This window comes from Egretta garzetta, unplaced genomic scaffold, assembly GCF_000687185.1.
Source record: "Egretta garzetta isolate BGI_Z169 unplaced genomic scaffold, ASM68718v1 scaffold220, whole genome shotgun sequence".
Taxonomy (NCBI): Eukaryota; Metazoa; Chordata; class Aves; order Pelecaniformes; family Ardeidae; genus Egretta; species Egretta garzetta.
The window spans coordinates 6,888,875-6,914,012 of record NW_009258414.1 but is presented as its reverse complement, the minus strand read 5'-3'; the positions used below and the strand labels follow the sequence as shown (position 1 = coordinate 6,914,012).

The 25,138-nt window shown below is 40.1% G+C and overlaps 1 protein-coding gene across 1 annotated transcript in view; it reads right to left on the bottom strand.

Moving 5' to 3' along the window:
* Nucleotides 1–4,251: 4,251 nt before the first annotated feature.
* HDX (highly divergent homeobox) overlaps nt 4,252–25,138 on the bottom strand; it is a 41,841-nt gene continuing 20,954 nt past the window's right edge. Inside the window, exons 5-10 of the mRNA XM_035898854.1 lie at nt 21,084–21,230; nt 14,928–15,135; nt 11,201–11,280; nt 8,227–8,310; nt 5,458–5,580; nt 4,252–4,434 (exon numbers count right to left, since the gene is read on the bottom strand). Coding sequence (XP_035754747.1) covers nt 4,309–4,434; nt 5,458–5,580; nt 8,227–8,310; nt 11,201–11,280; nt 14,928–15,135; nt 21,084–21,230 — 768 coding nt within the window. The 3' untranslated portion in view covers nt 4,252–4,308. The remainder of the gene's footprint in view (nt 4,435–5,457; nt 5,581–8,226; nt 8,311–11,200; nt 11,281–14,927; nt 15,136–21,083; nt 21,231–25,138) is intronic.

Here is a 25,138-nt window from a genome sequence, read left to right as displayed (position 1 = left end):
ATGAATCCTTCATGGTTCAGATATCCTGTGCTATTCCATTTATGCATATTATTGTCTTTCCTTATGCTATCAGTATCCTGAGACCAACAGTCAGCTACGACTCGAGTACCTAGGGAAAGGTTAGTGCTGTGCATTAGCTGCTTTTTAATGTTACAGATAAGGTAGTGCAACAGGGATCCCAAACCGGAGAGCTGATCGACTGTAAGCAGTGATTCCCATTTCCACAACAAGGATGTTCGTGATACTGTTGCTTTGTCCTACCATTTCAACCGTATGACCACAACAGTAGATGCAGCTGTCTCTGTTTGGTGAAGGAACTTGATAAGCTGCTTCCCAATTTAAGAAGATGAAGATATAACCGGTACGTTCCTTTTTTTTCCCACTCAGAGGACCACAAAGCCCACGATCTGCTTGTCGTTTTCAGACTTTTTATTGCCTTAGCGAAAAAGAAATACGTGGAAAGATTAAAGTGCAGTGCTGCTTCAAGAATCAAGCACTCAAGAAAATCGACACTTGCACGGTACATCTGTTCGTGTACTTTTAAATCTGCCAAAAATTCACCTATTAGAATATTTACTGTTATTCGCTCCTGTTAGACCTATAGACTTGACAGAAACATCAGCTGGCAGGGAAATGAAAGGAGGCATAGCTTCAGGAAACAGCCTTCTTAACTATCAGCGAGCTTGCTACCATCAAAGCCCTTCATTGCTCCCTAAGGAGAGCGAGCGTCCTGTCTCTGGTTTAAAGCGTCTGTTCTGAACTACCTTTCCCCCCTTTGGTTTCTTCAGAAAGACACACTTCATCATTCCTGTTCCGACAGATGCAGTAGGAATAAACAACGCCAGGGAAGTCATCTTTCACAGACAAAGCAAACAAGAGCCTTCGCAAAAAGGCGAGAAAAACATCGACACGTGGCACTTCTGCTGGTTATTGCCATCACAGAGCCAAACCACTGGAATGGCAAGGGGCGCTTATTCCTGCCATCGTAACACTCCACGATATTAGCTTTATCCCTTCCTTACGGAAGGTCTGTGCAAGTGATGAACTAGCACTCAACGTGGGCTTTCGTTATCATCCTACGAAGAGAGGAAATAACCATAAACCAAACCCTAACGTGCTGTGGGCCCAGAGAGCCACCCCCCTCCTTTTCCATCATCTGAAGAACTTCCAGAATTTCATCTGGAAACGAGTGTCCCGGCGACTGCGCACCAGAACGCGATGCCTGGCAGTCAGATGCTCGTCAGACAATTGCTAAGGCGAAGCTGGAAGGGAACATGCCCAATTCTCTCCTCCTGTTCTTAGGCCCAGCTGCAGAAGTTACACGGATCGGGGTGTGATCTGCAAAGGCGATTAGCACGTTACGTTGCCTGCTAGGGACACACACAAACCAAAAAACCCCGAAATTACAAAGCACGTGTGTGATGCTAGTCTGAAGCACGATACTTGGATATATGTATTTTTCGTAACTCTCACGGATGGGTAAGTGTTGTGTTACAGGACCTTATGAGCTGCTCTTCAGCCACTGTACTGCAGAATTATTGTTGCTGCAATCATTTAAAATACCAGAAATGGTAATAGATCATTCATTTTTTTGTTTTACATATGGCAGGAAATATCCACTGATACTAAAAAACCCACAGAACTGCTGTACAGTATTACCCTATATAGCCTTTTGTTATACAGGAATGTCATTTATACTCTTTCTTCCTGAATATCCTGTAATCTCGTCAAGTGTTTCAGGGTGTGAAAACACGACTGCTTCGCTATGTTCTGTCTTGTCACCCTGCAGGAGAAAGGGACCGAAGAACAACGTGCCCCCAGGGACGACGTGGGCCTTGACTGCGCCCGGAGTTTCAGCTGCACATCCCAAAGAGGATTCCAGCTTCCTTGAGAAAAGGGACTGACATCATTGCTAGAATCTGGCGGTGGTTCATTAAAAATTAATTCCTTTGATTTGTTTGGCATATGAAATAGAAGCAAAGACATAGAAAAATATGAATTGACAATGAAAGTTTTTCTTGCATAAAGGTAGATGACTTAATTGACTATGAAATCAAGAACTCTCATTAAGAGTATCCTGCCTTTTGTCATGGGAATTTAAATGGAAACAGCAGGAAAACAGGGCCCCAATAGTGGCAAATCACAGTACTTTTTTTTTTTTTTTTATTTCAGCAAAGCTCACAGAAAACAAGAGGTTTCATTGTCACTGGCGTGAATTTCCTATCCAGAGAGAACAGTAATAGAAAGCATTGTTAACCCACTATAGAAACCCCTTTATAAAGGATTTTTTCCAAAGTGAGCAGAATTACAGTTGAGCTCGATCTTACATTTGAAGGATAGCATGGTGATGTTTGCTCACAAATCTTAATTAATTTTAGATCGGTGCTCATTTCAACAGGCATGTGAAATACTGCTCCTCCTTTGAGTAAGGCTACAGGGACACGTCCGCCAGCCAGGACGTGACATTTCAGCTGGGGCAGCGAAGGGATGAGTAGCCTACCACTTACCTCCTGGCTACACAGAGTGCCCTCCCTCTCCCCTGGGATTCGACTCTGACTTTTAATGCCTAAACTCAAATATGAGCCCAACAGCTTCCTTGGGCAGGGGTCACCCTGTAGAATAGACAGTAAGAGGTCTTTTGGGAATGAACTGAATTGTACAGCAGCCAGAACTGTGAAACTGGTTTGTTTTTTAAAGCAGCTTTTAAAACTGCTACTATCCTTTATGCAGCTGACATTTAACAATATTGCTAAAAGTTCCCCATGCCCAAGGACAACACAGGGACAGAAAAAAACCTGAAAGAACAGAGCTCACTACCAATACTAGAAATAAAAAAAAAAAACAAACCCCTGTAGAAGTGATTAGGGAGGAACAGACCGGACTGAAAAAAAAAACCCCTAAAATCACGAGTTAATCCCAGTATTAAGGGAAAAAAAAAAAAAAAAAAAAGGTGTTATTTCCCCAGTGCTCTGGATTTTCTGAGCTACACCTTGGACCTCCCACTGAAATTAAGGAGATTACTTACTGCATGAATAAGGATTCACCAGAGTAAATTATTATTTGGCATAAAATTGAAAGATCAGGCTTTTTACCAGACTGTGAAGGTATCTGTTTCAAAAATGCTTGCTGAGGAATATTCAGATTAGAAGTTATAGAGCATCAATAATATGGGCATGCACCTACACGCCCTACTAAATTTATCTGAATGTGTCTGCGCAGCCATTTAATCAGATGAGTAAAGGGATTCAATGTCAACAACAGCTGGGAAAGAAGAAATTCATTTCAGCCACTGCCTGCAATCACGCTCACAGTTTAGAAATGGTACCTGGCAGTTGCCAAAAATTCATCAGAGGGGGCTACTTCAAAAACAGGTCACATACAGGAGATCTGCAAAAGTCAATTCCAAGCACTCGAATACCTTTCGGGACGCAATGACAGCTGTGGATTTCTGACAGTGGCTTAATAAAATGGAGCAAAATTTGTGGAAAAATATATAACCAATACTTAAAACAATGAACAGAACTTTAGCATTCAGACTTCAACAAATCAAAACTGTAACTACATTCATAAAACCCTAAACAGTAGTGTAAACATCTAATCCCATTGCTACTGTGAGAATATCAGAAAGTCGCGTTCTGCAGCTATCAGGTTTCCCATATCCATCTAATTTGTTACCACACTTATGACTGCTTCTTTACGTTAATAATTTATTGACAATAATTCAAATTTTTCAGTTAGCCTTTCAAAGTTCTGTCAGCTATTTTGGTCAGAAAATGGAAGATTCAACAATCTGAAGTCACATAATGAAAAACACTTCAGTTTAATTTCAGATTTTCAAAAGGGTTCAAGCACAACTCATAAAAATCCCGTTGTTCTATTTGGATCCCCAATTTTTAGTCCACCTACCTGAGTAAAAATGGGGAAAAAAATAACAAACAGGACTGGTGAGCAAGCAACTCTGAGAATCAGCTGTCTGTATAACAGGACATTTGTTTTCCATTCTTGGATCCCTGCTCAGAAAGACTTTGCTACAGAGCAAGAGTTATTCTGGGAAGTCAGAAGTTACCCTAATCAAGGCCAAACTGCTAAAAGTGAAACCTTTCCTCACACAGCTCTTTTCATTTACCAAAAACAACATCCGAAATGTCTTGACACTGCAAACTGTAGCCATGACAGTCATCCTTCAGGAAGGTCTACTTCACCTTGGGCTTTCTTTTTTGGACCGAAGAACACTGGATAGCAAAACGCCGTTCTCTTGAAACCTACACGTTAGGCGGGGTTTCGTTTTTGTCAATTAGAAAAAATAAATCACAAACTGTCTGAGGCATTTTTCTCTGATAAAGACGACAAGCTGAATGAGGTATCATCAGGCTCTGGGGATGCGTGATTGAAATCCATTTCTTCTAGTTCAGGAGGTAAGTCTGAGAGCAGTGCCTGTGAGTAAAAAATGGTACAATACAACATTAGATATGTGGTTTATGTCAGCATTAAATGTCTGTTAAACACGTAGTGAAAAATCTTTGTTGAGCTTTTTGGTCAGTGTTGATATTGGATGGAAAAAAAAAAAAAAGTCAGCATTGCCAGATATTGAAAGAAAAAACATCGTTGTAAGATGCCGTACCTTATCGCAACAATCCTAGAAGTTACTGAAGTTATAGTGGAAACAGCTCAAACCATTTTTTTTTTCCCAAACTGGACAAACCCAAATGATTGATATTCATTTATTTTATTCATATATTTTTAACGTGCAAAAGCTTTCAAACATACACATATACTGTGATCATGCAGGTGATAGAACTAGATGCTGCACACAAGATTGTAACTGTTACAGTGATTTATTGATTTATCTCAAAGATTTCGAATTTACTTCTCTTTATATTCAGTTCATGTAGTTTTAGGAAAAAAAAATGACAGAAAACAACCATAAGCAAAATTTATTTTGGATGTAAAAGTGTTCTAAGTTTCTTTCTTGCAAGTTACAGTTTCTATTTTTACACCTGAAAAACTGCAGATTGTAAAGACAAAAGGACAAAAAAAAAGGCAACAAAATCTCTTCCTAAATAAAGCACAGAATGTTACTCATACAAGACATGATCCAACCAAGCATTAAAAGAAGTGCTATGTATTAAATGCAGTGCAGTAAAACTGAAGAAGCCTGGCTTTTTTTCCTAGATCTCGCATCTTAGATCTCACAACAGACAAACCCCAGTCCCTCCGTGTACCCTGCACTGGTTGTCCTTTGTAAAAGTCACCCTTCTTTGTCTATGTCATTGCTTATGTAGACTGCAAGATCTTGCTTTTGTTTAAAGTTCAGCTTTTCTTTGTCTGCAAGATGTTCAGCACAACACTGCCCTAATCATAATTTGAGCCTCTGGGCACTACAGAATAAAAGCAAGGGAGTGACAGAACACAAAAGGGCAAACACCTTCCGTTCCTAAAAGCGCCTGCAAGACTTACCTGCTGCTGTTCTTTATCATCTGATTTAATAGCAAGTATCAAACTCCGAGTAAACGTCTGTAGTTCAAAATACTTCTGTTTGTGATTCTCCAACTCATTCTCAATAAATCTGACTTCTTCATTCTGTGGGGGAAAATGACATAAAGTTCTGGAAATAATAAATAGTACTGCATCTTTTTAATGACACCTAAAGATACTTGTGTTAAAACTGAATGTTTTCAAGGAAAATGTGTTTATAATGATTCCTGCCAAAACCAGTATTAAGTACAGCCAGAAGTTCTAATTATAGGATTATAGAACAACACACGTAGACTTTGGATACAAATAGACGTTGCTGATGGATGACCAGTAGTGTCTCACTAAACCTTCAAATGCCTATGCCATTTCATTTCTCATTGCCCTCCACAAGAGACACGTGATAGCCAGCCACGTTAGGTGCAGACAAGGCATTTCAGAATTACTGACTATTGTTAAAGCCTTAATGACTTGGGCCTAAGTTTACATGAACCTTTTAAAGAAGCACTGCTTTTTATTTTATAAGGAAGACCTCTAATTCCATTGTAAAAGAAAGAAACACAAAGCCCAGGTCTCTTCTGAGATCTTGAGCTTGCAAAGGCAGGCTGACTGTGAGAAGAGACAGCAACTAAATTCCATTAATGCAGCAGGAGACTTGACACAAAGACCAGGGAAACAACTTGAAAATTCCTCAAAGCTACCACAAATTAAAATATAGCATCCTCTGGTGCAGCTGAGTTTGACATGTATCTTGTCACCAACCTCCCCAAGATCTGTCGGGTTACAGAACGGAGAGGAATGTGTTTACAAAATGGAGAAATATCAATAATGTGCATGCTGTGGCTGGAAAGGCATTTTTCCAACCTTTGCATAAAATCGTCCTACTATGCTTGCAAATCACTTAATATAAAAATAACAAACTTCTTAATTAAAAATTCAGGTTGGGTAAGTACTTCAGTTTATTCCAAATATCTCTTCTCCTTCAAACTTACCAACTGATTGGTATGCCTGATCAAAACGCTAAATCTGTTGATCAGTGTAGAGCTAAAATTAATTTTCTCGGGTTATTTACCTTTGCAAAGATCATGCAACCTAAATAAACAGTTCACTTTTCAAGATCAAAGTCATTATGCATTTTTGCGACAGGTGCCTGCATACTGGCACCAAACGTATGTCCTCCATAAAATAATAATGAAAAAAAATGAGCACAAAGAAATTGTGAGCAATGCACAATACACACAGAAAGTAAGCATTTAGGTTCACAGATAATTCACGGTAAGTGTTGCACTTACCAAGGGATGTCAGAGGCAAGAAAAAAACCCACCCTTGCTTACGCAACCATGTGATTAATTAGGTTGGCACTTTTGCATACAAAATGTTCCTCGATGGCTGGTTTTGGTGGCAGCAAATAATTACATAAGCAGGTTTCAATAGTGAACTTATAAACTGGCATTTTGTTTTAATGATGAATTTTTTATTATTTTTTTTTTTAAGTAACATAGATCTGTGCTCTGATAGTCATGCTTACGTTTGCCAGACTGGCTGTAATTCAACTTTAGTTGATATCAAAGGGTGAGACTACGTGATGAACGGGAAGGTTTGCAACAAGCCTTTAAAAATGGTTGTTGGTTTTGGTTTTTTTTTTTTTCCCCCCAGATAATTCACATTTCTTCAGTCCAAACACTCCTTACCATACTGCTTCAGGTTATAACAGCTCTGAGAATGAGAGAGGAATATCTGGGCGGTGATTTTGAGGCTTTTTGTAAGAAAATTAGCTGAATGCATTTATTTCAGATGGGAACTTAGAAGTTGCCTATGTAGCAAAGGATTTTGCCCAGTGAAAGAAGGAATTCAGATTTACGCAAAAAACACATAGGCATAAAGCCTAATCACGAATGTCAAACAACAAGCCAACAAACAAGGCTCTGTAGGGCATGCTGTCACAACAAGCCTTTCACTGTGGTGACAGGTGACATTAAGAAAAGGTCATTCCCTCTCCATATTCATTCTCCGCTGCCTTTACCAGGAAAACACTGCTTGAAGGCGTACTTTTTGTTCTGAAAAGGTGATCTATTTATTACTTTGGTAACTGATTACCATTAGTAGAACATACCTGTTTTGTAAGTAAAAAAATCAGCCACGTACATAAAAACACACTCAGTATACAACACAGAACTGTGGCAACTCTTACGAGAGCGGTAACACACGCAGAACCTTTACCATTTGGCAGAAGACAGTGGCTGTCGGGTATCCCACTGCTTTTCCTCCCTCCCACAACTACTGCTTCCAGACATGTTCTGCACTACATTGCAAGAATGACTTCTCCTCAGCTCCCCCCGTTTTATTAGAGGATTCCAGCTGTTATGTCCCTTTCCAGAGCATCACGCTGCATGCAAAAGCGTGCTCTACCACTCCAAAGAACAATTCTCACACAAAAAGAAAGTTTTGGTTTAGAGGCTAAATGAAGTGCTTTGTTTTGGGACACGTGGTGGGAGCTGCAGATGGCTACAGCTAAAGTAATGTAACTGCTCTGCAGAAATGGGATTTTTCCTGCCTCCCTCTGGGTTGAAATATGGGTAATCTGGCTGTAAACGGGATGAGGAGATGTGACCGAGGGAATGATGTGCAGCACCACGATAAGAACAGAGGAGTCCCAGGCTCCCACATGCCTTCGCTCAATTCCTTACAGATACACCAATCCGAACGTTCAGTGAAGGACTATCCTGCTTAATATTTCACAGTCTAATTACTCACCTTATAATCCAAAAGGGAACTCATTTGATCCACTTCAGAATTACTTATCATATCGCTTTCTTCATCATCTATAATTTCTATTTTCTGAAACAGAAGTAAACGGTTCATTCCAAATATTCCAATGCATAGATTAGACAAATGAACAACAATCTGTATCTCAAATTGCCACGAAAGGGTGAAGGTAACGGGACCTTTTGCTGGCTCAGGAGAAATTCTGAATTGTGGAGCCCCCATTAGATGGCAATCATGCACCTCAGCCACAAGATCCAGGAAGAATTCAAATCACAACTGCCCGTACTCGGAGCTGCTGCCATGGTGACTCGGGCTGTTTACGGAGGAGGAGCTATATGTCACCATGCATTTTGGCATTAAGTTGCGTACTATATCTCATTACAGCCTGAAAAAGCCTGCGTTTTATTCTGTAAGCCTTTTGTTGAAGACCTCCTGCAGGGTGAAGAAGGTCATGAAAGTTTGTTCCTCCGGAGCAAAACAGACATTATGGGAAGTGACAGGCAAGTCCTTACTGACCTACTGCTTGCCTAAAAAATCCAAGAGGTCTCCTTTGGCCTTCTTTGGCCGTAGTGCAGGTCAAATGCCCTGAACAGTAGAGGATGTTGATACAAAGGACAGTTGCCGATGCCTACACAGGGACATTTTCACTTAATTCACAAAAATTCTTGGGAGCTTTATATATTGGGTTTCTAAAGATACCTCAAGTACAATGTTAAAGGCCAAGCTTCATGATGTTTAGAGCCTAGAAATACATTCCAATCGTCTATCAAGTTTTAAAAGAGTCACTTTTACATTATTTGCCACTTGCACATTGTTTTTCTTCCCAGCAGAAAACCTTCTTATGTAAGAAAATTATGTTAAAAGATTATTTCAATAGGAGAAAACACAAAATGTACACATTTTTAGTGCACTTACGAGATTTTAGTTTTTATTTATATCTAAGCTAGGTCTCAAACAGATAGAATGAGTTTGAATTAGATAGTGATAAGAATGCCATTTTTCCATAAGAACTCAGAAGAATGACCGCCCAGATGAAACTATACATTTCACTACATTTTTGAGAGGGAAGCAGTGGTACTGTAAGAGGAGGGGGTTGGGGTTTTTTACTATTTTTCATTGTTTTGACAGTTGTAAACATTTACGAGACTGTAAATAATAAGTTAAAGCCATTTTACTATCATTTGCAGTATACTGCTTAACACAATGCAGGCAAGGGCCCACACTGACACAATCCACTTTAATGGTTTAGCTCTTGAGATGTTATTTTAGAGGAGGTTTCTTCTCTGCAGCGTATGTGTGTGTCTGCTGTCTGCCTGCAGACCAGTCATCAGAAATTTCCTTCTAATCACCAAGGAGAAATCCTTCAAGAGAGGCTCAGTCTCTCGCTCGTAGTACAGACCAAGCTCACAAGTATGTGTTGAAGGTAGGGAGCGTAAACCACATTTTCTGTGCTTCAGTGTCTGACAGCCCAGCTGAAGTGATAACATTTCAAAGGCTTCATGTCACAAGGATCTGCTGCTATATCATACCCTGAGTAACACTGCGATTCAAATATTTTTGGTTTTAGACTCAGCTTGAGGGAAGAGTCTAAATAAATGCCAAACATTCGCACTATCTTTCTTATAATTATACATTTTAAGATAGTAGGGGAAAGAACAGATTAGAATTTCAAATAAGAAAAACCGTATCTCCTATGCAAGTCCAATGGATGTTAGACCAATTTTAACTGCATATATTTTAAAATTTTTGTTACAGTGTTTTCAGAACAGAGTATGAAAAAACTACTCCTCTTTTCCCCCCCTCTTATTCTATCAAATTATGTAACGGTGGAGTTCAGGTGGACTGGAGAACTGAGTCTCTCGGACATGATCTTTACAAACCTTTTACCTTTGTCATTTTACATTCTGCATCTCCATGGTAAATGCATCAGCCTGAAACTCAGAGCGATTATATCTAAGGTCACAGCAGGCCATTAAGGTAAACAGGAAGGAAGAAAGGCAGCTGCTTCTCTTCAGGCAACAACAGAAAATACAGCCGTGGGATTTCAGTTTACGCAAAAGATGATCATATTTTAACAAAAGAAAGAAAATGTTCTCTCCTCTATATATAGAGAGAGGGAAGGGAATCTCCTGTTTGCTTTCCCACTTCAGGTTCTGTGTGATTAATGGAACAGAAATGTTCTCATCATGTTCTGAGCTACTGTCATTTAATCTCTGACTGCAGTAAGAGTGCAATTGGGAATGGGAACCATCACCTGTTCATTCTGCAGATAACTTTTAAGATAAAAATTACCCTACCACTTGGGGTCTTCTCTCCTCTTCCTCCTCTCCTTTCTTCTAATTTGAGAGAAGGCAGGCTAAACAAAGGGGATACATTGCATTATTTGCCATGACTCCTCCCTCTGTCTTTCCTTCCTTGTCTCACTGCAGTCAATTAAAAACAGCAAGAACAACTGTGTTTGACTCGATGTGAATGCAACTGAGAAAACAAGAAACATCTAAATAATGCCCTGTCAAGGGTATAGGAATGATGAGTACATACCCACCCCAGCCTGATCTCACATATTCAAGGTTAGCTACGGAGAGGAAGCACTAGAGGCATCTGACTTTCTTAAAGCGACAAAAAACCATTTTCAATTATTATTCTGAGCTTTTTATTCTGGCTGTTTTACCATACTAGGTACTTAAAAGCACTGCTCAAGCGTTGTGCTTTGCACTCCAGACAAAGAACACCGGATTGTTATAATACAGAAAGAGATGTGTAATTCAATTTCTAGTGAACGTGCATAGCTCTGTGTTTTAGTACTTCTAGTACGGTTTCTTTTAGTGCTCAACCAAGTAGGAAACACTCTTAGCACACTCGACTGAAGTTTTCACCTAGTGAAAAACACCAGTGTTCAACAACCACCTCAACATTAGCAATTAGGGAGGTCACATCAGAGGAAAAGGAAAAAGATACATACCACATTATCAGTAGATACAGGATTCTGGTCATCATCTTTGTGACTGATTTCTTCATTTTGAAGAGCTTCATTTGTCTCTTCTGTAGAAATAAATTAGTTTTTCAGATTTCATTCAAATTTTATGCTTAAGGAACATTTATAGTCTTTACCACTAAATATATCACATCTGCTAGATACAAACGCGTATCATAGTATCAATGTCTAGTCATAAAAAATACTGTATATCTTATTAAAAAAGACATCATGACACAAGCATTGCAGGGCAAAGTCATGCCAATCGCTACTTGAAACAACAGGAAAACTATCAGTTACTTTCCTGCAATGTACCAAAACCTTCCTATTTTTAGGTTCAGGTTGGAATATTCAAAGGTGATGAAGAGTTTCACATCAGAGGTGCCCAGAACTTCTTTGTTTATTTATTAAAATAAATTAATGTATGAGAAATCCTGCATGCCCTGAAATTAGAGAGTACATATCAGAATCCTGCCTCCTCCTAGCAGGCACTGACTAGTTTTGAACCAAAAACTGATCAAGCAGATTATTTCATTCTTGTATAGCAACTCCAAATCTAAGCTGCTCTCTTGTGTGTAAGCAAAGTACATGCTTGAAAACAGAGCAAATCTTATCCTCAAATTTCAACCACAAGCACTAGATGATTCTATCAGCCCTGACTATGGCCAGCGTGGAAAAACAAGAAAGAAAAGCATATTCAACCTTATGGTTAAGTGTGTTTCTCAGATTTATTTGACTTCTCCACATTTAATACACTACCAAGAAGCAAATGGTTGATAGAAACAGCAAACCAGAAAATAAACCAAAACACAGAGGCAAGAGAGCTATGATAAAAAACTTAAATTTGATGTCATTAGAGGCTAGGCTATTGACTGGAAACACACTGCTTCCGAGAGCTAGTAAAATTCCGCAGATCTGCTGAGGGCAGGGCTTGCGTTAGAAGGGTCAAACGGCCCAGCTATCGCACCTAAGGAGGGAAGGAGCCATGGGGGGGGAATGGGCAGCAGATGTTCATGTGGGATGCTGAGAGAGAGGGCAGGTAATGCTGCAGGGGTCCATCACTTCCACACAAACACAGGGGTAACAGGATTTAACTGGAGATTACCAGTAGTTGCAAGGAGAGGGTAATATTTAGGCCAGACCATACTGAGACAATTATTGTTTTAAATAACTTTTCTACCAGTGAAATATCTCTAAACTGAGGAAATTTTATCTGAAGTTGTTTCAAATAAATTTAATCTGCCACTGGCCGCAACTTCAGAGGAAAATTTCTGCTAGCAGCAAAAGCAAATGGGTCCAAATGGGAGAACCGTAAAGCGGGGAGCAACGTATGACCCCCATTGCTAGACTCAGAGTGATGAAGGACATTGAAGATGCACCTCAGGGACTCTGAAGCACCCTAAAGCACCAGTCACTGGGTAACCCTGGCAGTCACCGCTTGGATTCAATAGCCAAATGAAGCAACTCCCTACAGCGCTTTCAGCTGCTTAAATATTCACCCCCAGTGAATATAAACTGGCAGAGCTGTAATGGCCTCCACAGAGCTGTGTTCATTTACAAAAAGTATGGATTCATAGAGTCATAGAATCATAGAATGTTTTGGGTTGGAAGGGACCCCCAGAGATCACCCAGCCCAACCCCCCTGCAGGAGCAGGGACACCTTGAACCACATCAGGTTGCTCACAGCCCCGTCCAACCTGGCCTTGAATGTTCCCAGGGATGGGGCCTCCACCCCCTCTCTGGGCAACCTGTTCCAGTGTTTCACCACCCTCATTGTAAAGAATTTCTTCCTTATATCTAGTCTAAACCTACCCTGGTTTAGTTTAAAACCATTACCCCTTGTCTTGTCACTGCTGGCCCTACTAAAAAGATTTTCCCCATTAACATATGTTTAAAAAGGGTAAGGCATTACGAGAACTTTAATGCTTAATTTTGCATCCGAGTACCACTTTTTTTTTTTTTAAAAATATTTACATACTACGTTTTAAAAGCAAGTGCATTAACACTTTCACTCTAATTAGGTGACTAAAAATATCTTTTTCTTGTCTTTGAAAGTGGTTTTTTTGGGTTTTTTTTTGTTTGTTTGGGTTTTTTTTTATAAACTAGGACCAAAAGTTATAGCTCTCAAACATCAAAACAATCACATATCTGTGAGTGAATAGTACATACAATAATCGGTGGAAATATTTTCCAGGAAGTTCACAACATGCTGAGCTGCAGCAGTGAAATCTACTCCTTTGAACTGGAGAAATGAATAGAAATAATTCTTGTGGTAGAATAAAGGAGTGGAAGTGGGATTCTTGGATGTTGTGGACATCTATAGTTTTCTTGTACTTCCTTAGGCTTTGACTCTAATAATCTACTCACAGTCTTACAGCCTTATCCTGCTTTGTGAAAGTCTTGTTCAATAAATGTGCTGTTATTCCTCACTTTAAGCTAGAGAGAATTGAGTCTTCCCCTGTCACCGTTTTCTTTCAAGCAGATCTGACTAAATCAGTTCCTTCCACACCTCAGGCAAATCAAGGACTCTTAAGATTCTGCATCTCACTTGGCTTTCAATCACTTGACCCATTTCTTTATCATCTTATTCTCTTTGCAGTGAATATGACAAAGCTATTATAAATTCATTCCCAGCAGTTCTCCATTTTTCTAGTTCTTGCCTCTAAATTGCTCAGACAAAATGACAAGATCAGGTCTGACATACTAAGCTGCAATGGCATGCACTAGATCCGACTTTCTTTTAGCTTAGAGAGCAAAGGCTTTATTGATCTCTTCTAATCAGAAGCACTGGGAGCAATTAGTTGAGCCTGTGATGCTGGTGACTGCGCTGAGTGGCAGTTCATCTGCCCTAGGCCCGGAGTATCAATGTACAAGAGGGAAAGGGAGAGATCGATTTAATGCGGTCATGTGGTTCGGGGAGGTGGAGTAAAAGGGAATTAAGTTCAAGACACTTATCACTCAAGATCATGCAATTTACTGAGAGCACACAGGCACCCCGGACGTGCAGTTCTAAGGCTCTCCGAGTAGTTCCCTGCTACTGACTTTGATCTTTTCTGTTGGTTTGTATTTGCTTGTCAGAGACCATATACACACCACAGACAGCTTAATGGCAGAAGTTCTGCTGTGCTTTGACATACGGTGAAGTGCTTTAGTTTAAGACCAAGTCTGAGCTAATGTATCTTCTGCACGTATGTCATCAGCATGAGTTTAACATCAGGAAAACTGTAAGTACATAGCTCTGGTCAGCTCAAAGGGAGCAGGTTCACAGGCGTTAGTGCTTGCTTAGGTGGGAATTGTTAGTTCAAGCAAATGGGAATGGATATTCAAGCTGGCTGCGTAGAACTGGACAGTCAGAGAGCATTTTTTAAAACCTGGCTTCCTAGGGAAGCGAGACGTGGACATTTGTACTGTCTGTCTATCTCAGTCGCACCAGCAAATTGTGAACTTGTCATTTAACTTCTGATGAATCTGGCAGAAACAGAGGTCTTACGAGAAAAGGTTTCTGCAAGCTTTGTGATAACAAACCCAACAAAATTCATAGAGAGAGAGGTAGAAGAAAGAGACTGGACAGTACCTTCAGTATGGCCAAGGTAGATAACTTGTGACTGTTAGACACTCTTTCAGACATTTTTAATGTGTAACAACAGAGAATCCAAAGCATGCACACTGCACAAAATTAAAATATATGCACAGTAGTAACTGCATTTTCAAATACCTTGTGAGCTTCCTTCAGATAAGCAGATTGATACTTCATCATTCCTATCATTATCATCCCCCACTTCAGTAGCAGTTTCCTCTCCTGGATTAAGTGCTGATTTAGAAACAAATTCAGACTGATCAGAGAAATCAGCAGGACCTCCTCTAGGGGGTGGGACCTCAATCCCCATTAAACGATATTTCCGTCTTCGATTCCCAATCCAAGTCTTGTAAGAGAAATAAACATGAATGCTATCAGAAACTATAACAAAAGCAACAGGCCCACAACCAAGTGAAATTAGCACATCTATACGATACGAACAAGAGTGTAGCCAGCAATTCAAGGGAGGTGATTGATTATTCCCCCGTCTTTGACCCTCACGAGGCTGCTCCCTGGAATACTGTGTCCAGGCTCAGTCCTCCAATACAAGGGAAAAGGGAAGGAAAGTGCACAGCAAAAGGAAAAGCAGCAACAGTCACAAGTCGCAGCAAGGGAAGCTCTGACTGGAATTAAGAGGGGAAAAAAAAAACCAAAACAAAACAGCTTTACAGTGAGGCACTGGAACAGTTTGTCCATAGGAGTTTTGGCATCTCCAACCTTGGAGGTACTCAACATTTTACTGGACAACATCCTGAGAAACCTGACCTAACGCTGAAGTCAGTCCTGCTCTGAATAAGGAGTAGGACTAGGTGACCTTGCAAGGTCTCTCCCCACCTACACATTCAAAAAATTTAACATAAGATCTTTGATCCAGGTTCTCCCATTCTGCAACTTCCACAAGGGGACTAAAGCATCCCATGACCCAAACGACCTGCCTGTTCTAGGATTTCCTACAGCAGGGAAGAAACTGTCCAAGGTGGTAGCTCTGTATCACTCCACTTTGATGACAGAACATAACTTGGCGGAATTAAGTTTGGAGCAATATTATCCTTCAGTCCTCTTTGGTTGGAAGATAAGTCTTTAAGAAACACTCCTTGCAGTAAGATATATAAGAGAACACTGTAAACAGTGGTGGGAGATGAAACAGGTTCAGGACCAAGGAACTTGGAAATCCGTTCATGATCAGATGGGTGTGGATGCTTGAAGTTACAGCAATGAAACTGACAGTTTCAAAAAAAGAAAAAAAAAAAATCACATTCAAATTCTCCAAGTGGATCTGTATAACTGTGAATTTACTCCCTTCCTCTGATAAAGCCTATGCTAAAAATTATTAAAGACTCAAAATTGAGTTCAGCATGACGTAATGAGAACTGTCTGCAACTCTTCACCTCTTAACTCTCTCCCTTCCCTTGCATTACTCAGGCTTTTGACTTCTCATCCAATTTCTACTTAGCAGCTCTTGTTCCCAGACACTTCATTCCATCCAAGTCAGTTCTCCACTGGCATCCAAAAATCCTTCTCAGAGCCATGAATCCATTTCCTTGCCAACTGCTTACTTCCAGTCTTCTTGACCTGGCTCTCCTCCCCCTTCCACACCATCTAAGACACAATAAATAGGAGCAGCGCTGACAGCGCTAGTGGGACCATCTCTGCTGTTCCAGGACCTGACCACATGCTGGCCCAGGATGGATAGCGGGATGGTAGAGTTTGGCCATGTAAGCTGTCACCATACAGAGCGTGCTCAATTACTGGGATGACGATGTACGCACAGCATGGTCATTACTAGGTTCTGAATCCTGCTTAGTGCTGGAATTTCTGGATTGCTAAAAATCAAACATATCCCTAGAAAGCATGGGCAGTTCCTGTTTTTGAAAACATGTGATCACGGCATGGCAAAATGCACATCCTTTCCGTAAGGTCCATGTCCCAACAAAGTTTACCAAACACATTAAAATATTATAGGATTTTTTTCTTTAAAGACAGTCTAAACGTTACTCTGGCCTTATTTCAGAAACACCTGCATTGTTCCTCTTCCCCATCACACTTTCTTTAACTACAGTTCTGATATATACCATGAAAAATCGTAGTAAAAAACTTTTTGCTTGTAATACCTTGATTATCAAATAGAAAAATTAAGAAATATTAACAGCAGTCCCAAGTACTAAAGACGGTTTCATGCTCTGCCAGCCTTGGAAAAAAATATTTTTTAAAGCTGATCTCTAAGTAGCTAAAAGATGACATGCTTAACACTGTTGTTGGCAAATCATTTTTGTTGGGTGATATTTGCTTTCCCAGCTTGCTGATTTTCCTCTTTGAAGAATGCAAAACAGGTATGCAGAGAGCTACCTAGATATTTTTGTACATTATATACAGTTTGAGAAAAAAAGGGGAAAAAAAAAACCCCACAAGCAGCCCCTTCCAGACCTGTCTCTTTTTTTCCCAGTGTATTGCTATGCATTAAATTTTCTCATAATCTTATGATGGTAATAAAATAGTACTAACAACTGTAACATTTAAAAGTGAATCCACTTCTATTTTACTAAAAAATTCAGCAAAAAATTGAGGCACTTGGGAAAGGTAGATCTGACTTGTCTTATTACATACCTTTCAAAGCAGAAAATCTTTGATTCAACATACTGAGTATGTCATAGAAGATAAGCGTATTTTTATAGTGTCTCAAAATGGGAAAGAAAAGTAATAAGCTTCCATATCCTGCATGCTACATTTAACAGTGAACGTTCTGGAGCAGTGCAACGATGACTCTAAGAGCAGACAAGTATTTCTATGTAGGAAACCAGCTTAATAATTCTCATTATATCCCTAAAATATTACCTCCTTAAAAACTTCAAACCACTTCTGTAAAGAGCATGTGATCAGACTCATTAAGCCTACTTACGGCAGCCAGCAATGAACTCGGCAGCAACTTCCCCAGCTTCAGCTGAACAGATGACCAGCAAGAGCGAGGGAAGAAAGGCTGGAGTCCAGGCAGAAGGAGCCAGCATACGCCTGCCCTCAGGCAGCTTATCAGTAAGTGGAGTGGCAGGGAGCCACATAAAAAGCATGATTATAGCTCTCCAGATATTGAGGTTAGGGTGTCAACGTGCTGGAAATATTCTAGGTTGGAACCTTCAGAAATCGCACTTCACTGAAAAAAATAAAGATGGAATATTCCGAGTTGTTTTTCCAGTGACTCATAAGCCGGATCCAGACTAGGCCTAGAGCCCCACAAGAAGAGCCCTAAGTCAGCCGTGAAGAATGAGTGGCCTTTCTGCTGGAACTGCTTGATTTTGCTGCTAAACTCAGACCGAAGCACTACCTGCAGTAATCCAGCTTTTTTCTGATGGGCTGCTGGGAAATTGGAGGAGGTGTCTTTAGCCTGTGGTGGGTGCTTAGGAGCAGCTTCTGCTCTCGTATGTATGAAAGCTTTATGTTCTACTAATAAAAAAATAAAAAAAACCTGTCATGCATTTTTCTTATATTCCTCCTATATTTCTGAGGAGTTCGATAGTTGTCATCCATCTTTCTCAAATATCTAATGCCTCGCTGCCAAGAAGGTTATTCTCCTTTCAGATGCTATTTTGATATGTATGAATAAAATTAGTCAAGAGAAATATACACAGAAACGTGTAACTAACTACAAAAAAAACCCCCAAACAAATGTAATCAGCAATAATTATAATGTAAGCAAAAGAAATATCGCAAGTTTAATAAAGTATTGGCCAGAGTTCACATATTTAAATGTGACCTAACTTTTTTCTGGTGTCTTGGGAACATATGGAAGATGCGAGGGTGCAAATGTGAATGATGTTAAGGTACAACTAGCAGGCACTTTGCAAGTCTCTTACTAGAAGTGCAAAAACTATGGAATAAAATGCCCTGTTCAACTTTACAAGATCAAATCCAGTGGAACTATGCATAGTGGAAAAGCTTATCTTTCCTTGTACTGGAAAACAGATTCGATACTTTTTTGTATTGGAGATCTTTCAAGCTAGTATGACATTGTAAGGATCAATCATTTGTACTTCTGGAAAAGCAACACTTTTCTGGACAAATCACAAATTTGCATTTAAAAAAGTTATTCAAAGCTAAAAATGGGGACATGTATTTAATGGAATTAAAACAAGTGAGATATATATATTTTACAGTTATATATGCTTATATAGATATTTAAATAAAATTATATTATTTATATATTATATATATTTGTGTGTATTATTTGATGTTTGTAGATTTACTTGCTTTTACATACACTTATTTCTATTTTACATATGCTACACTTATTTTTTTACAGAAAAAAAGAAACAGCTGCTAGTTGCACAGCACCTGGGGTTCAAGGTACAGTGGAATCCAAAGGCAACAACGTAGAGGTATTGGAAGTAGAGCGCTTTTCCCCAAAGTGCCCCTCAGTCCAAGTCTTCTTGGCTGAGCATGCGGTACAGTGTGGAGATGCTGTGGCTCACTCGTGCCTTACAGCTGACTGCACCGTTGCTGTGCCCTGACCCCTTAGGAGAAGGAGACCGTGCTGCACACTAACCTCCAGACATCCATGCTTCCTACTGAAGAAAATGCAGGTTGGCAGGTAAGGAGAGAGGCACAATACTATGTGCCTATACAGATCCCGAAACAAATTTAGGACAGCTCCGCTAGAGCACACAACGGAAAATACCTGTCCTACAGCTGGGACACGTACAATGTGCCTTGGAGAAAGGACAACGGGAAGCACTGATGATCACACGTGTCCTGTAGCGTTAATTCAGCCCTTACAAATGAAATAGTGCAGCACGGCACAGGACCAACCTCCACCTAATTCTTGCTACAATTCTCAAGTCTGCCATATGGAGGAACCAGAGGCAGAGGTAAGACAGATACTGGTAACAATAACAGTTGCTACGAAGAAATCTTTTTGTTCTTTATGTGTGTATGTTCTAATTAGGTTATGCCAGAGAGTGTTCTGGAGCTGACTGGAACCTGGCACATCTGCCCTGAAGACAAAAGCATTTCAAGCAGATGCTATTGAAAGACGTGCACAGAACTTCATACTGTCATCCTGCGCGTGCCAATAAGGACGTTCTTAAGGGAACAAAGTAAGGGAGGTGAAGCACGAGTGTCAGTCTTACTGTCTGGTGGATATTTCATATCCAGGAGTCCACTTTGAGATGCTATCAGTGGAAACAGCTTCACCTTTCAGAAAGCAAACTGAAGAGCCTGGAAAACATGGAGCAGCTTTGTTCTCCACAGAGAAGAGAGTAATTCTTCTCAGCCTCCAAAAGTACAGTTTAATTTTTTTGTAATTCACATGTGCTCAGGAAAACAAGCAAGTAAATAACCAGATCAGTGTTCAATATTGAAAGTAGCATTTTGATATACCAACCCAAGAGGGATCTCCACAAAAGAAGAGTTTAAATAAGGGCTCCTGGTTCCGCTTTTGTAGCGATGTCAGAATTTTAAGAAAGAGGTGGAAAGAGGACAAAGGCTGAAAGGACTAATCATGATTGTCATGCCCGTTAAGAGGGAAAGGAAGACTCTCATCATGTTTGTGTACTGACTGTGAAGAGAGTGGGATTATTTTCTGAAGCATGGAAACGCTCTCAGCGAATGAGAGTGATGATGTATGTCTGGTAATTGGGAATACAGCGGCAACAACTGTTGCTGTATCAGACTTCCCAACCTCTGGAAGAGATGACGTAGAGTGGTTCTTAGGAATCAGGTTACCTACACCAAACCTGTACTTTTTTCTAAAGAAATCCTTCGTCAACACCACCTATACAGACTATCAAATTGAAGTGACCCAGAATTCCTCACAGTATGCTTTGCCCTCTATCACATCTCAACCTGGCTTCAAGACAGTCTTGAAAAATACTTTTTTTCCTATTTTTCAGCGTTTTCTTTCATATGTTTACAATGATTTTTTTCCTATAAGCACTGATGAGAAATATTTTCCCTGTATCTTTCAAAAGGCTTTTTTGTTTCTTAATAGCAATATAAATAGCACTTTCCAGTCTTCCAGGATATCCCTAAAAAATGTAACACTTTTACTTCAACTCTTACTCAAGTCTAAAGAGAATGTCAAATGGCTCGTAGTGCTGCTACTGCTGCTGATCAATAAGACTCTTACCTGAGGGCTTTTTTTCTATATATAGACTGCAGAAAGAGCAAGAGAGCACTTCCCAACATGGTCATTCATTATGTAATACGCGAAATCTATTTCAAGCTTCCTCATGAAATTTTTAAAGCCTTTCATCTGTCCTATTTTTGCTTCTGCGACAAGATAGGGGAAGACTCTAGATTTCTTACCCGCACTATTTCACAGTCAACATTTAATTCTGCAGCCACAGCTTCAATTTTCTCTCTGCAGACTGAGCCCAGGCTGGTCATGCCATTGTCCCAGTATTTCTTTAGGGTAGCTAAGTCTCGGTCACTAAATTGTGTGCGGTCCTGTAACTGTAAGATAAAAAAAATACTGTTAGATTTTAAAAAATTCTGCTTATGCTGTTCATTTAATTTCCAGAGGTCTTGCATACAGTAAGACACACATGTTATACTGTCTCCATGGCTTTGCTTCTCTTTTAACTTTCCCTTCAGAATTTATTTTTTTTTAAGTTTGCTTTTTTATCCAGGGCAGTGCAGAGTTCCCTGGGATTTAAGTTTAAAGCACTTCAGCTTTGTTTCAACTCCACCTGATTTTTTTAGTTTGTTTTATCTCATTCTATAAGGCCTTACTGAAAGGAACTTTTTTCCCCTTGTGCTGTTTACTCTCTCCACCCAATTTATGCAAATTATTCCTTAAGGCTTTTCAAGTTTCTCACCCTCCCCCACCTAAAGTTCTTTTATCTTACTGCAAACTACAATACATGCATAATTCAAAGGATTCTGAGTTCCTAAAGGGAATACTTTAATGTTTATTTGGTACGCTTCAGAGTTTAAATTGGTTCCGCTGTTTATTTGCGAGTTCCCTAACTCTTTGTGTGCATTTATCAAAATACGTGATAGTGGATTACTGATAAAAGGGGTAACACTGCAAAACAAATCCTAGACATCCTACCACCTCTTGAACTGTTGTGGGCATACAGTGTCATTCGCTAGTAGAACTTACAACCTTCACCAAAAGCTTTTAGCCCAGGTTTTTAACGAAAATCTACAGTTTCTTTATACCAAACCATTTTTCATCTCTCCTCCTAATTATCAGGAGTACATAAATGCAACAGTAAAGCCTGCACTAGTGAGTTGTAGCCACATGTGCCAAATTTGTTGTTATTTCAACAGTTGAAATTTGTAAGACATAAACAGGATTTCAATAGCTGAAATCTGTATTTGCTCATTTAAAAGCTGTTAAAAGTTAGAATGAAGTAAAAAGAAATTTTGCAGAGCTAGAATAATTTGACAGTCTTGTACAGTTCTCAATTTTAATGTTTGTTAATCTTCAGAATGTAGTAACCCTTGCTATTTTCTTCTTTTAGAAATTACGGTTTCTCAAAATGGTAGAAGCACTTGAGTGTCCTTAATATAGGAATATAAAATAGGGGTATCAAAACCTTGCCTCCTTAAAATATTCCCAGGTGGTCCAGTAAAAAAAAAGTACCAGTTATATTAAAATATGATCCATTATTAACTGCTACCAGGCGCTCAGATTTTTTTTCCTGGCTACCGTTTCATACATTCAAGTACAGAATCAGAGAAGCTGCTCCCATCCTGCTGGGACCAGCCCTCCTCCGGCCCCGCACACCAAGCAGCTCCTAGCAGCCACAGCACACGAGATGCACTCCCGGACGGCACGCTGCAGTCTATTTTAATCTACAAGGAATCCAGTTGGCACATTTCAAGGCTGCTCTAGGATAAGCAGCAAAGTGCCATAAGTGGACTTCACCTCAAGAGCACCCTGCCGAGCAAAGCTAAATCCCTGATGCCCACTCACCCTTAGCAGATGCTGGTTTTCCCTGTACGCCTGACCTGAGCTCCTCCTACCCACAAGCCATTTTCAAAGAACAAAAGTAGTTATCCCCTGAATCGCTGCAGCAATAGCTCCTTTTATAGCTGTTGGCAAAATAGATTGTAACTTCTGAAAGTTGAGGGGAAGAGGTCTCGCTCTGCAGTCAGGGAGCGGCATTCAAGCGCTGAGAAAAAGGCAGGCAGAAAGGGGCATGATAGCAACACTCAAACTAGGCGGAGAAAGAAGTCAACTCTGGCCTACCCTGCCTTCCTGAACGCTCAGGGCAACTTCACCTTCTAGAGTATACTGAGCGGTTTTTAAACATAAATAAATAACTAACATATGCTGTTGGTTCTGGAGAGTTCACACTGATGGCACTGCTGCCAACAGTTCACCACTCACACGGCTTACCGCAATCTGCACTTCCCAGGAAGATAAAATAGAAAATTTCCTCATATTTAACATGCACAGCTTAAAGAACATGCTGTGGAACTTCCCCCTCCCCAAGCGGAGGGGTGAAATGAGAGAAGCAAAAGGCAATCTGCCCAATATTCCTGCAAATGTACAGGAGTAAGCCCAGTTAGCGTTGTCTTCTCTCACCTAGTTTGTCGCAACGGCCAAATGAGAACAAAACCCAAGGCAAGTACAGCTGATGATGGAGTAAATTCAGTTTTCTGCTTGCCACATGATTTTCCAATTATCTAAGAAAATGCTGCTTCTGCTGAAAGAATACAGGGCACGAATACTCACTAATAGAAGAGCTTCGTATTTGCGATTCGGAAACGGATCCCACGTTAGACACAAGACACACAGTAATGGAGTTGAGAGTTGCCAAAGGGACGGCACTGTGGGAAGGGTGCAGAGGCTGCTCAGCTTTACTTAATAAATACAAGGATTTCAAGTGGAGAAAGCAGCGTTTAGCAAAACCACCTGGCCTTCAAAAATTTACTTAAAAAAGCAGTGTCGTATCTTTTTCATTTTAGGGAGATGTATGTTAATTCTGACCATCTCCTACGAATGTTTTCATAAAATTCTTATCAGATAGATCACTACTCAATGGTTTTCACCTCACAACTGCTGCATAAGTTCACTACAAGACATGGGTTGTAGAGTCAGTCTTGACAGCTTAGATCAAAGTAGACGTTTTAAAGTTACGGGAACTCTCCTGTAGCTACATTCCCACTTACTGTGGAAATGGAGAGGGGAAAAAAATCCAAAGAGCTTAAAGTTTTTGTTTTACCTCCTTGTCAAAAATAATCGCTAGTGTTTCAGATGGCAATACGTATTTTTGCTTTTTTGTTGCTGTTGCAGTTACTGCCACACCAGGTACTTTACCCTTTCACTCGTTCCTGAAGGTGAATCACGCCGATACCGATCGCAGGTCAGAGAAGGAAATGGAGAAAAAGTTCTTTCAGTCAACTGATATGAACGAAAAAACAAAAACCCCACAATACACACACCATATGAAAGAGTCCCGATAGCAGGAAAAAAAAACGAGGGGAAAAATGTAAATAGAAGATGGTATGAAAAGTCAAGTCTCCCTCAGGTTTGAGGAGAGCAGCCTTACTGAGATGCCTGGCTCAACCCACCCCAGCAAACTCAGCATGCTCTCCGATTAATACTTCACATCCCACTTGAACTTTCTTACTTTGGATTCTGTACCTCATTTTTGCCATTTTTTTTTTTTTTTCTCTCATCAAAATCAGCACTGAGTAACCTACTGAACGCAGCCAAGCAGGTAGGAATTGAACCCCTGCAAAGCTGAAAGCACCGTCTTCAGAAAAGTACATTTTGGCAGCATAAGTAATGGCTGTAATACAGCTGGTCAGTCTTTGCAGAAATGAAAGACAGAACCGATCAGGTTACTGGACTTGAAATTTTACCAGTGCCATAAAAGAAGGATTCTCGCCATTTAAGGGCTCCGATTCACAAAGAAGTTGCTAAGAGGGCAGCAGGTCACTGCAGATTAAGCGAACCGTGGGAGCTGCTTGCCAGCACGCTCATGCACAGGGGATGTGAGCTGCTTACGCCGCCTCGCAGAGCGAAGGAAGATCATTTACTTACACCGCTCTCACTTGCTGCACGGTTGTAACGGGATCAGTCTCAACTCTAACACTCTCTAGATCTAAGTGACACTTCAGCTTGTCCAAAATTTAGATCCAGACTAAGCACCTTTGTGTAACTGACCGTGCCATATGCCTGCTCATGAATTTCTTGGAGAAACCACAAACTACATTCAATTACAAGATCATCAACTTGACCAAGATTATACCCAAGTTTGACCCCTGCATGACAAGCTGCTCAAAAATCACATATTGCTTTTACAAAAGCCAATGTCTTCTGCGACAAAATAAAGGGTAGAATTTCTACGTTGAATATATAACTACACTTCCATTAACGTAGTTAACATTTCCTCATGCTT